The following is a 14,420-nucleotide window of genomic DNA, read 5'->3' on the forward strand; positions in this document are numbered from 1 at the left end:
TTTCGTATGCGTTTTTTTTTTTTTTTAGTTTTCTCATATTCGCCATCCTTATCAAAATGCTTATTATGGATGTGAAAATGCAGAAAATCAAACACGATCCCAATTTTTTTATGACGGACGAAAGTTTCAGAGGCAGTGTGTAAACTCTATTAACATAACCTGTATTTTTTTTAACGTGCAAAAATGTCGGACGAAAATTTCGTACTCATGTGTGCAAAGACATTAACTCCAGCAGCTCTTGTTGGATGCAGGGTTGCCAAGTCTGCGTTTTTCCCCACAGAATTGGTCTACTTTTAAACTGTTGCCATGGGTTGATTTCCCCCAGTTATTTAAAGGTTGTAAATATTGCAGAAATTAAATTTCAATAAAAAATATTTTTTTGTTTTGTTGTACACTGTTAAGTAAGATCTTTAGGTTTTTTGCAAAATAAATATGTTGAGAATGCATAATACTCTCCCATGTCTCTTTTTGATAAGGATACCTACCATATACTTATTATATTATGAAAATATTAACTTTATTCACATACTAAATGGACAGGACAGGCTACTCCTCCGAAAATGTACCAAAAAAAGTAATACCGTGATATTATACCGGCACCGTTCAAAAGATGAAAAATACCGTGATATTAATTTTAGGTCATATCGCCCACCCCTAGTGCATATAGAGGTTTGCGATAACATAGTTACCATCGTGATGCTTGTGATTTATTGAATCTGAAACAGATTCAAATTCTAGTCAGACAGCCAATCAGTCATTTATTTCTGTCTAAACATTGTTGAACACAATCTCCCTATAGTTTGTGTACAGAAACATCAGATAACATTGAACAGAAAACCTGTTGGTAATGTGCAAGGCTCTGCACACAAAAAACGACTTTCTAACATTTTAACATTTTTTCTAAAAGAAATTCCAGCTACTCAGTGACAAGCGTATATCCTGTAAATGTAAGCCTTAGTATCACATCCGAGAATCATGACCTTTTGTCTTGCTGTGTGATAAAGTCTCTATCCATTCTGACCGATCACTTGAGTCAATCATACACCTGATGGTCTATAAATATTTCAGAATCACGTTTACCTGCATTGTTCTGGTGAACACTTTAAACTGAGCACTAACATATGGGGAATTAAAAGATTGTGTAGGCTAATTCTTCGTGATATTTTCAACTTTCTCGCAGCACACAACTACACACTTGTATAAAAACAAATAAAGCTAATGCATATGTTTTCGTTGCATTTTCTACAACAGGGAATTTTGCTTTAATTTGCGGCAACATGCAAATTAACTAGACTAGGGATCACTAAAGTTGGATTACTTGAGGAAAGGGTGAGAATTTAAGAAAAGGCACTTCTGAAAGTTAACAAATCCATACAGTGAGCCAATTAGCACCTTTAGGGTCTAAAACTAGTCCTTGTTTAACTTTGAAAATGTTTATCTTGGAACATTTTAGTATTCATTTTATAAGGATGGTGTCTAAAAGCTATCGCGCATTGACAATTTTTCACCAAACTTAAACCTTTGGTCACATTAATCTGTAGTTTCTCTCACACATCTTTATGACACATTGCACCATATCCATTTTTGTCATGATGTGAACAGAATGATCCTAACCTGAAGGAGACCGTCTTCACATCAGTTTTCACATGGGTCACCATTAGAGCTAAGCCCAAGAACGTTATTGCATTTCTTTACAGTTACTAATATTAAAAATATTTCATTTTAAAATCTGTATCAATATATATATAGATAGAGATCTATTTTAATCCATTACGTCTTTAGTAAAACTAGGGAAAACTAAGGGGGGAGAGAAGAGGCACCAAGACCCCATCTCCACCCCCATCTGACTGAGCAAATGTTCCACCCCTGATGAAAATTGGTACACACAGATATAGGTAGGTACACGTCAAGTTTCATGAGTTAGTGCAGTGAGGAGTGTCTGGAGCGAAGCCAAGCATGACACTTTTACAGGTGAGCAGTAAGCAGGACAGCTGGCCCCTTCAGATGCCATGTCAACCTGAAACCTGCTTCACAACCTCCATCTAAGTCAAGGCTCTGTCTAAATTGCACTAATTTCACCCACACCTTACAGAAAGAGAGGAGGTGAGAGATCAAACCACACAGTGGTGAGTTGGCGTCGCCCCAAAGTTCCCTCCTTCGGGCCTTTGAATTCTTCCCGACATCCTTTCTTGTGCAAGGAAAAAGACTCAACGGGATAACGTGCAGGAAGACGACTTTAAATGCATCAGGATAGACTGTGGATTAGTGTTGCCTGGGAGGAGTGGATAAAACAAAACTTTACACGTCAGCAGAAGTCTCTTACGGTTGACAGGGAGGTCAGGGGCAGTGCAGCACACTCACACACATACACACAAAGCTGGTTATAGTCGTACTGTACCACACTGCTGTTTAGGTGTCGCGAGCCTGAGCTTAGCATTTGGCAGTTCTACCTGATCTCATCAATTGAAAACAAGTCAGAAAGATGTGGGAATCAATAATGATATCCCTAGCAGTACTCAAAATGCATCATACATCAGCACCAGGCCTATGAAGAGGATGTCTCACAGTGCCATTGGCACTCAGTGCAGGAACAGTCATTGGAAAGTATGTCTTTTCCAATTGGACCTCTGTTAGTATCATCCACTGTATGCACCATATGATGAACTAATAGCTTTAGATGTATGAAGGCACACTGCTTAAGTGATCTAGGTTTTTTTTGATGGGGCAAACAGCACGAGAAATGTAAATCTGTCTTTTCCTTTTTCCGGCATTCATCAAAAACACCTATGGCATTTGAAATCCCTCATTTTCAAGTGTGGATATGACTGATTATAAAGTGATCAAGAAGCTGGTCTTGGCCCAGGGGCCAATGATGTGATTATACTCTATTATTTAAATCGAGAACCTTCCTCCAAGTTGCTTTTGAAAAAGAATCTGATAAATGTATTACAGATCATCTATTATTAATATCAATCCCCAAACAAGCCAGCTTGATTCAACACAATGGCACTGATAAGGTCACCTCAAACTCTTAGGATGATGATACACGGGGCAACTTTGGAGAACATTGTTGTCAACGGGCAACCAGGTGAGACATGGGGCTAATGACCAATCTAAGAATTTGTTACTCATTCTCGATGGTAAAGTGCCCAAGCAACATTGCTCAAAAAAGTTGCTGCATGTACCATCAGCATTACTCTGTCCTCTCTAGAACAATGTGGGTTAGACGAAGTGAGCATAGAGTGTTTATTCCTATTTAGGAGGGTGTTTATGCCTAACAACAATGGTCCCAGTGTAGCAGGTTTATGTATTGCCTCTGCTGCACCCACTAACATAAGCACAGTTAAGTTAAAGTGCTCTCAATCAGCACCCAACTTCCAGGGCACTGATAGACCATTCAAAACAACACAAAAAAAGACGATACAGAATTAGTCACCCCCCCCTGTGCAATTAGTTGTAGGAATTAATGATTACAGAACATATCAACAGCAACAGAACGCAGAGTGTGAGTAACTATGTTTTTTGAAAACCAAGCGCTCTCACATCACACCGCGTCATGTTGTGCACCGTCATCCTTATCGCTTCCCGGAAGCGCAAGGAAACAGAACGTCACAGAGCCCTTCTCTCCACTGCAATGCATCCCTAAAAGCTGTCTGGACATAGTTTAAGGTCAATCTATCTTTCATGGATCCTCTGTCTCGTTCTCTATGAGCAGGGTGAAAGCCTTTCTATTTCCTGCTCTAGAATGCCTCCTCCTCTAACCACGGAATGAGTGCAGAATGTTACCATGGGAACCACTGACAGAGCACCATGAAAGCTAAGGATGATGAAAGAAGCTGGAGGAAGCAATCACCCTTCATTTCCCCTCCCCTCAGAATTTGTCTGCAATATTACTTTGAATAAACATTAACAATGCAATTGGAAATTGCGGGTAGGTACAGAGGTGAACGGTACAACACAAAGTGAAATGGCTATAAACCACATAGTCAAGCAGTGAATCTGTATCTGCAGATTCCCCTTAGGGAACTGAGGGAGAAGGGAAAATGAGACTAAGACCTCTGCTGCTTCATCCTTGTCCAGAAGCTGTAGTGAAATGTGCACACTGGAGAGCCACTGTATATGTAATTTCTTTGTTTGCTAGAGTGATAACAAAAAAAAATGATAGAAGCTTATATATTGTATTCGGTTTCAGGTCCCTCCTTTCATATCTCCAACCCCTTGCCCCCTACAAACCAAAGAAAAAATGTAATTCCTCCACCTCTGCAAAGTGCTGAATAGACTGCTCCTGTTGGAGAGCTGAGAAGTATCTGCCCTGCCTCACTTGGCCTTGACTGGCTCCCTCTCAAGCCAGCGTACGCGCACCCTCTGCTTATAGTGATACTCCCTGAGGTAGTCCTGCAGAGCAGGGGGCAGTGGCAGTGCCCCGATGCCATCGTAGGTGATCCCATTGCAAATGGCTGATCGAGCAAGGCTTTGCAGGCCAAATGGGAAGGTCCGGTGCAGAGGCACGGTGAGCAACGGCTCAAAGAACATGCAAGCACTAGGATCCTTGTAGTGTTCCAAGAGTGCCGTGACGGTGGCCGCATGGAACACGCAAGGGTCATGAGCATCGAAGCTGAAGTTGTGATTCCACTGCTCAATGCGTGCATGCAGCGAACGGCCATAGCGGCGGAAGCTAACGGAGAACAGGTAGTCTTCTTGCGCAGAGTCCCGGAGCAGAAAGGTACCCTCAGGCCGACCATCCAGCAGTGCTTCAGCTTCATAACGGTCCATCACACCCCAGTAGCAGGGAAGTGCTGTGATCTGTAGCAGATCTGGAACCAAGCAGTGGATGTAGTCAATCTGAGTGTGTACTTTCCAAGGACCCGATTGCTTGCTGCTTAGGAGGCCTTCTGCCGAAGCATGTCGCTGCTTGGGCCTGCGAGCTTGCAAGCAAAGAGTGGTGGAATCATCGTCCTCAGAATCACAGTTTGCTGCTGTGGCCCCCCGGGTATCGCCTACAGCTTCACCCATTCCAGGAGCCAACTTAGGTCCTAGCTTATAAAGGGAAGCCAGGGGGGCTGTGATGGCCTCCACTGTGTGGATTTGGGCATCTGGAGGTGGGTCCACACCTTCCTCGATGCTGAGTCGTCTTCTTTCTCGCAAGCGCTCCTCCTCATCTTCCGGCGAAGCACAGGTAGCACCACAAGCATCTGAGGATGAATCTACTGGTGTCACTGTGACTGGTGCGGTGTGCTGTTTAATGAGGTGCCATTTTCGGGCAAGGTCTGATCCTGGTGCGAAAGGGCACGTCTCCAGCATCAACTCTGTGATTTGTATCTTACGTTTGGGTGGTGGAAGGTGACTGTTCCGAGAGGATGAGCGCAGCGGGAGGCACAGGCCCACTGTATCATGAATCTGCTGCCGGATTGAGCGAGCTGCCCCTGACTCCAGTTCCTCACGGCTGCTGCCAGTCCCATGTCTGCGCCGAGACCGGCCTGGTCGCTGATCTGTGCTCTCCAGAGAACTCTGAGCCTTAGTGGAACATGAGTGCCTCTTCTTTCCACTCCAAGGTGCATGACGTGAATAAGAGTCTCTGCGGGCTCCTAGGGGAGCACGAGCATCTTCTGTATCCTGCTCGACTGTGATCTCTAGTATCTGGGGAACATCCACTACACAGTTATGGCCCTGTCGTGTCACACTCCCACCAGTCCTCCATGCCACTAGAGGGAGTGCCGCCACACTGCTAGAGGGACTTGCAGCCTCCAGTGTGCTGTCTTCCTGGGCCTTGTCCACACTCTGGCATACTGTGTCTGTTTGCGGTTGAAGCTGTGGTGACGTTTCAATGCGAGAACCCCCATCTGTGTGGAGCAGAGATTGACATCCCTTCTTCAGGTTGCTCCACACCTTGCCAACCTTCTCCATGAGGTGGGGGCACCTGGATCTGGAACAAAAAGTCAGACTTACATTAGTACAAAGTGGTCCAATGTGACTACTTTGCCTTTGTAGATGATGTCGTTCTATCCAGATGTTACCAGATGTAAACTAAGTTCTCACCTTAGTTTTTTTTTTTTACCTTTTTTGGTTTGGATTCAGTAAACATTAAATTTTTCATTAATAATTAAGTAATTCATTTTGTCCAATTTACAAACATAATTTGCCAACAAAATTAGCATTAATTGGCAATTATATGCAAAAGACACAAATGTGTAATAGACAACATTTTTAAGACAAGTTTTCCAACAAACGAAAGTGGTGTTCCAGCAGATGACGTAGGACATAGGCAGAGTGTAAATTCTGGTGCAAATATGCTAATCTTTGTAGTTAGTTTTGTTTACAGTAAAGGAAAAACCAGTCTCCTCTTGGCTTTGTGACCGGTGTTTTGTTTTGCTCTCTCCTCTGTGCTTCTGCGTCCATCACTTCTCACTGGAGCTCATGCTACGTCATCCGCTGGAACACCACTATCTTGTAAACACATGTACGAAAGTTAGCAGAATGATGTATGGATGCACTTTTTTGGACTTCAAAATCTCCCCCCATTAACTGACATTATAAAGCTTGGAAGAGAACATTTTTTTTAGTATAACTCTGATTGTATTCATCTGCAAGAAGAAAGTCATATACACCTAAGATGACTTAAAGGTGAGTAACTCATGCATGAGCCCCTCATTGCAGAACACAAGATTCAGGGGGCAAGGTTAAATCCAGATCCAGGGTATGGAGATGGGTAGGTTTATGGATCAGGATCTGGATCCAGTCTCTCCCCCTGGATCTTGTGTTGGACCATCTCAACTCATGGGGTAATTTTAATTTTTGGGTGTTTTGGGGGGGCTCTATCAACATGAAATGACAATGACTCAATAAGAGATGCAATCACACAAGGCCACAGGAGGCACATGGTAATTCCAGGTGTATACGGCAATCTTTCTTGACTGGCCACTTAGGATCAGATCACCCAAGACGAATGTTAATACCAGGTGTAAACAGGGCCTAAGTGATTAAAGTGTTGCCAGGCAGACTCACTGAGACTCAAGGCCAGCGCTAAAAATGAACTCATGGAACTGCTCCCAGTCAACATGCTGCCGTGGGCTGAGTTACAATGCCGGTCTGGGCCTGTCTTTTTCTGACCCGCCACAGCAGAGCACTCAGCAGCTAATGAACGGAGAGATTTTGCATGAGCTCTGTAAATCCCATCTTCCATAATCATTGTGTAAAAGAACTTCTGATTTTGATAATTTTGAAAAAGCTCACGCACTCTTCCTAAACGCAAGCATGAATTTGTGTTTGGACTAATTAACTGTTCACTGGCAATAAATGCAAAAGCAACACCATGATAGACCAGACCAAAAAGTCAAAACAGGCTTTATGTGAGTCAGCAAAAAATAGAGCAGTGATCGCCTCCAGGTGAAGCATGAGCTCAAGGACTGCATGTGCTCAGAAAAACTAGCTTCTTTATTGAGCACACGCACTCTGGCTAACCCATCCTTTCACAGGATGAACTTTCCACCTATGAACACATAAAACAAGCTGTATAAGCAAAGTGAGATTCAAAAATTAAAAATAAATAAATAGTATTAAAACCAGTAACATAATATTAAAAACAAAACAGCCCACCAAAATATAACTATCAAAGCATGTCACTGCATTAATTTGCAATCAAAAACCAGGACTTTAAATTATTTAATGTGAAATATGTCACAACAAGAGAAGCCTGAACGAGAGAGAAAAACTGCCATAAATAATTAATGATAGTTCATCAAGTCTCCTGATAAAAAGTACAACAGAATGTAGGTCATGTGGGAGAAAGAGCTACAGTGCATTATTCACCTTCTCTCAGATACTGGAGAGGAAAATGGTTGTCATGTTTTTAGAGGCTGCAGGGCGTCAGGTGTAAATGCACTACAAATTTCAGCTGGACCGACTTATGATTTGTTTGGTATCAGCATATATTCCAATATTAATTGGGGTGGGAAGTGCAGACAAAACATGGCTGTGCAAAATTTAGAACTTATTATTTTTGTTTTCTTTGCGCACAAAGTATTCTTGTAGCTTCATAAAATTAAGGTTGAACCACAGATGTCACATGGGCTTTTTTTTCATGTGAGGGTCAGAAAGCTCTTAGATTTCATCAAAAAATATCTTGATTTGTGTTGTGAAGATGAACAAAGGTCTTACAGATTTGGAACAACATTAGGGTAAGTAACTAATGACAGAATTAAAATTTTTGGATGAACTATCCCCTTAATATCAATGGATTCATCTTTTGTGCTAGTGGTCATCAGATTAGTTAATTGGATGAGTTACAAGCTATATTTAAAAAAAAGGAAAGCAAGTCATAATGCCCTGTACTTTTAAACCCTCACCTTCATTCATGTTTCCAAATATTGGACATGGTGACATTTTGGCAGAACCTGCTGCTTTAATGCCAGTATGGCAAATTATTGCACATACAGCAAAAGCCTATTAGCTAAACTCTGAGCATCTTGTCTTTTCTGCCCCTCTGTCCTCTTGTTACCCTGTCTTTGTCCCTTTCTGAGAGCATAAAGGATACCCATAAATCAAAGTTCAGATGTGGCAGTGCAGCTATGGCGACAATGTGCATAGAGGCCAACAAGCCTGACCTTTCCCCCAAACTCAGAAACCTTGCTCAACTTCCAGAATGAACTTGCACTACATAACATTTGTAAAATTTTGGTGCAGGGTGGTCAGAAGAGTTCATGAAAAGAGGTTGCAGAGTTCATTAAGTTGAATTCTGTGAAACTGTGTGCTAAATATGAAGTCAAGGGTCATTTGTTTTTTTTTTGCCTAGATTCTCAATCAAAACATTGCATACATATTGAAACAAGACTATTGCGCAAAAAGTGTTGCGTGACCAACGTTAGCACTACTGAAATGACTAGAACTGTGGTAATTGATATTATATAACCTTGCATTGGCAAACGTGGTTGGGAGGCACAGCAGAGTGAATGTACATGAACTTCCTAGTGCACTCTGGTCTCAAGACCAAGTTTATTACCTCAAGTCAACCACTTCCCAATGTTTGAGATCTTCAATATACTGTCTTTTGAAACCAAATGGGCAAAAGACCAGTGTACACAACTAGAGTACACCCCTCAACCATGCTCATACCTGAGGGGTTTTGATGACAAGGAATGATAAATATGTGTTAAAAGGAAGTGTATTATGTTCTATGCAACCTATAACACCTACATGACGTAATCTGGCTGTTTTGCTGAATGTTTCCATCCATAATGTTTTCTTTAACTCTGCACGTGACACAGGGGAGGCTCGTGTTTGGCTGTGGGGCTCCCTTGTGTGGCTAAGAGACAGAACCGCACCCCGAGAGCAAACAAATAAAACTATTTTAAAATATTTGGCTCAAAAATGGGTTGAGACAGAATATTGGCAAAGTCAGTGCCCCTTCCTCAACTAAGGGGAAATCATACCAAAACAGACACTACAAATTACCCAAGAATTTGCCATTCAAGACATTCAATTTGAATCAATAGAACTACATAAGTATGTATAGTTATACTACAGTATATTATACAATATATTCTGCTTACGTATATAGTTATATTACAATATATTATATAGTCCTGATAACAACATCAGGACTGAGATAAAGACAGAGAGCAAAAGTTCAGAAGAAATACCCAGGAGATAAAGGAGAGTCTACAGAGTGTCTATTTTCATTTAAAGGAACACTCCACTTTTTTTTGGAAATAGGCTCATTCTCCAACTCCCCCCGAGTTAATAAGTTGATTTTTACCGTTTTGAAATCCATTCAGCCGTTCTCCTGTTCTGGCGATATCACTTTTAGCATAGCTTAGCATAGATAATTGAATCCTATTAGACCAATAGCATCACGTTCAAAAATGACCAACGAGTTTCGATATTTGTCCTATTTAAAACTTGACTCTTCTGTAGTTATATCGTGTACTAAGACCAGTGGAAATGCAAAGCTGCGAGTTTCTAGGCTGATAAGATTAGGAACTACACTCCCAATCCGGTGTAATAGTCAAGGAAGTTTGCTGCCGTAATATGGCTGAAGCAGGAGCAGTAATACCACGCAGCACATGTGCAAATGCTAAACTAGCTGGGAACTCATTTCTGATAATACTCTGCCTGCTTCGGCCATATTACGGCAGCAAACTTCCTTGACTATTACGCCGGAATGGGAGTGTAGTTCCTAATCTTATCAGCCTAGAAACTCGCAGCTTTGCATTTCCACCGGTCTTAGTACACGATATAACTACAGAAGAGTCAAGTTTTAAATAGGACAAATATCGAAACTCGTTGGTCATTTTTGAACGCGATGCTATTGGTCTAATAGGATTCAATGATCTATGCTAAGCTATGCTAAAAGTGATATCGCCAGAACAGGAGAACGGCTGAATGGATTTCAAAACGGTAAAAATCAACTTATTAACTCGGGGGGAGTTGGAGACTGAGTCTATTTCCAAAAAAGTGGAGTGTTCCTTTAAATACAATTGTTTTCATTAATTATTGGATTAAGTTTGAAATTTTCAAAATGTCTCACTTGGTTTGTACACCTTTTACTTTAATGAGTACTCAAGCTGGATGAACTCATGAAGTCTGTGTCAAACCTGATGATCATGTTCCCCAGCATGATTTGAGAATGATCCAAAGAGCATCTTGTGCTTCAGTGGAAGAACATCTGACTGTCTGTACAAAGGAGTTCACATGGTCAGTGTAACAAATTTAATTACTTGATTAGCACCCAGGAAATCTAAAAATTGTAAATATTTCACTTAATATGAAAACATTTTCAGTCCTGAAACTTTTGAAGTTCGTAACATTTTCATTAACCATTAATTTCTATCTTTATATGTAAAATATCTTATGTATAGTACTTATAATATTTTAGAAAGTGTAGTTATAGTGTTATATATTGTAACATTCTTCATAAAAGTATTTAATTAAATACAGATATATACTTGTATATTGTACATTACTACGAAAATAAATTCTACAAATGAAAATACGGGAAAAAAGTAACAAACGATTCCACTCATTCTATAGACAATAAACTAATGGTAGCATAGATTTGAATAACAATGCATCTTAACTATTACATAATAATCAGCAAACACTTAAGCCAGAACCACTTTTAGTTGCTTATCTTGCCAGCATTTAGATTTAGTAAATTACTCACCTCCTGTTGTTCCAAACTTGTAAGACCTTTGTTCATCTTCAGAACACAAATTAAGATATTTTTGATGAAATCTTAGAGCTTTCTGACCCTGCATAGACAGCAACGCAACTACCACGTTCAAGATCAGTGGTTCAACCTTAATTTTCTAAAGCTACGAGAATACTTTTTGTACGCAAAGAAAACAAAAATTACTGCTTTAATCAACAGTTTTCGTATCTACATGTCGGCGTGATGGCCTAGTGGGGAGTGCGCTGACATATTACGCTGTTGCATTACTGGCGTCCTGAGTTCAAATCCCGATCTTTCCTAATCCTGTCCCCTTCTCTCTCCCACTTAGCTTCTTGACTGCTCTAAATAAATATTTCGCCCAAATAACACTTTCTTTGACGCACATTTACAAGAGTACCACAATGCATGCTGCGGCAATCAGAGGAATGCGCCGTGACTGGAATGGAAGAGAAGAAATTGTTGAATAAAGTCACTATTTTTGTTTTCTTTATGCACAAAAAGTATTCTTGTAGCTTCAATAAATTACAGTTGTGTACCACTGATGTCACATGGACCATTTTAACAATGTCTTTACTACCTTTCTGGGCCTTGAATGTTTCAGTTGCGTCAGGAAGCTCTCGGATTTCATCAAAAATATCTTAATTTGTGTAAAGATGAACAAAGGTCTTACGGGTTTGGAAACGCATGAGGGTGAGTAATTAATGACAGAATTTTCATTTTGGGAGAACTATCCCTTTAAGCCTATTTAGCAATTACTGCAGAAATGCAGTGCAATGAGATGAATTTAAATGGTATGTGCAGAAATACTAAGAAATGCTTTTTCAAATCTTAAATCTACCCCATCAATTTTACTTTTCCAATGGCAGTTAGAAAATTACCCCTTTAAACCTTCATTACTTTGCAGCTTACAGGACACTCCACAACTTAAGTTTCTGCTTCAACCAGGTAGAACATATTAATGGATTAGTAGATCTGTTCTTGTGTTCCCCTTGTTCTGCATTGACTACATGCAACAGGACTGTCAGGATGAACCCTGGCACCAGATCACAAAACACTAGCCCGTTAAATACTATGCTATTCTCTGCTCAGCTAGAGTTTCTGCTACCAAGAACGCTAACAAGCCTTGCCCAGAGCTGCAGCTTCCTGGTAACGTGTGCCCAGCCCCCTCTGTCCTCCCAGGTCTCACCCCCCTTCACCTGATACTGCAGCCAAATTCTACACCAGACATCTCTAGCACCCAAGCGCCAGAAGAGGAAGCAGTCCGGAGCAGTCCGCCTCGTTCTCATGCTGGACAGACGCTCACAAATCTTCAGTCATTTGAAACAAACATCCAGACCAAATTCAATTTCTGTTCACAGATCTTGCCTGTATGCTGTACGTGCCTGAGCTCTTTTGATAAAAGTCTGAGCGCCACATGAGATTGAGAAAGAGCCCCTATCAACCGCATACACCTTCAGTAACTGCAGAAACTGCCCTACTCTGACGATAAGAAACTCAATTAAATGAAAAACATCTGTATTATGTGAAGTAAAATATGAGTACACTAAGTGGTAGAGTCATACTGATAGTTGATGATAACATCCATGCCCTGGATAGCAGACAGACAGGGTGGGTTGTACTTCCTTGCACAACAGATAAGACAGAGCCACAGCCAGCTCTATGAAGAAATTGGAAACTCTACACTAGTCCTTTTAAATGACAAGCTTAGAGCCATAATATATATAATATATGACAACACAATTATGATCCACTTAATAATTTAAAACAAAGGGATAAGTCACCCAAATTTTCAGCCAAAAATGAAAATTCTGTAATTACTCACTCACCATCATGTCATTCTAACCCCTTAAGACCTTCGTTCATCTTTAACACAAATTAAGATATTTTTATGAAAACCGAGAGCTTTGTGACTCTGCATAGACAGCAATGCAACTGACATGTTCAAGGCCCAGAAAGGTAGTAAGGACATAGTTAAAATAGTCCATGGTCATCAGTGGTTCAAACCTTTTTTTTTCATTTAATGAAGCTATGAGAAGTGAACACACATTAAAGGATGCCACATAAGAAAAGAAATTGTTAAATAAAGTTGTTATTTTTGTTTTCTTTGTGCACAAAAACTATTCTCGCAGCTTCTTAAAATTATGGTTGAACCACTGATGTCACATGGACTATTTTATCGAAGTCCTTACTACCTTTCTGGGCCTTGAACATGATAGCTGCATTGCTGTCCATGCAGCAAGCTCTCGGAATTCCATCAAAAATATTTTAATTTATGTTCCGAAGAGGAGCGAAGGTCTTACGGCTTGAAACGACAAGAGGGTGAGTAATTAATGACAGATTTTCATTTTTGGGTGAACTACCCCTCAACAGCATTATGTTTAAAAGTTTTGGGTCCAATTTTTTTAACATTAACACTTTTGATCACTTGAACGCATCTCTGCTAAATAAAACTTACAATACAGACATTCATAATGTCACAATATATTTGTATTTCAATTAAATGCTGTTATTTTGAGACAAAGCAGCATATTACAATGATTCCTGAAGACCAGAGTAATGGCTTTTGAAAATTCAACTTTGCCTTCAAAGATATACATTAGGAATTAGAAAAACATCAAATATTTTAATGTTTATGTTTTTACTGCATTTCTGATCAAATACATGCAGTCTAGGTGAGCATAAGAGACATTCAAATATAAAAAAAATATTACAGAACCCAAACTTTTGAACAGAACACTCTTAAAAATAAAGGTTCTTTGAAGAACCTTTAACATTCATGGAATCTTTCCATTCTTTAAAGAGGAAGAAGTTTCTTTAGATTAATAAAAGTGTTTTTCACACTAAGAAAATATGGTTGTTTTAAGAACTGTTCAGTAAATGGTTCTTCTACGGCATTGCACTGCAACAAATCCCCTTTCGGAACCTTTATTTTTAAGCATGTAGTGTATATTTTAAGACAGATGTAACCTCATAATCTCTTTAATAAAATAAATCTATAAAACAACAGTAAACTGTAAATAAATCTATTAAATTTATATTTATACATTATCTGAAAGTTGAATAAAGAAATGATGATAGGACAATGTTTGGCTGAGATCCAACTTTTTGAAAATCAGGAATGTGAGGGTGCAAAAAATCTAAATATTGAGAAAATCACCTTTAAAGTCCAAATGAATTTCTTAGCAATGCATATTACTAATCAAAAATTAAGTTTTGATATATTTACGGTAGGAAATGTACAAAATATCTTAAT

General features: G+C 39.8%; 1 protein-coding gene across 2 annotated transcripts in view; it reads right to left on the reverse strand.

Moving 5' to 3' along the window:
• Positions 1-663: 663 nt before the first annotated feature.
• The window catches only part of socs5a (suppressor of cytokine signaling 5a), a 16,348-nt gene continuing 2,591 nt past the window's right edge, over positions 664-14,420 (reverse strand). For both annotated transcript variants that reach the window (XM_073828161.1, XM_073828160.1), the window contains exons 2-3: positions 2,785-5,923; positions 664-2,752 (exon numbers count right to left, since the gene is read on the reverse strand). In XM_073828161.1, the coding sequence (XP_073684262.1) occupies positions 4,318-5,904 (1,587 nt within the window). In that variant the 5' untranslated portion in view covers positions 5,905-5,923 and the 3' untranslated portion in view covers positions 664-2,752; positions 2,785-4,317. The remainder of the gene's footprint in view (positions 2,753-2,784; positions 5,924-14,420) is intronic.

The sequence above is a fragment of the Garra rufa genome, chromosome 22, assembly GCF_049309525.1.
Source record: "Garra rufa chromosome 22, GarRuf1.0, whole genome shotgun sequence".
In the NCBI taxonomy this organism is placed as follows: Eukaryota; Metazoa; Chordata; class Actinopteri; order Cypriniformes; family Cyprinidae; genus Garra; species Garra rufa.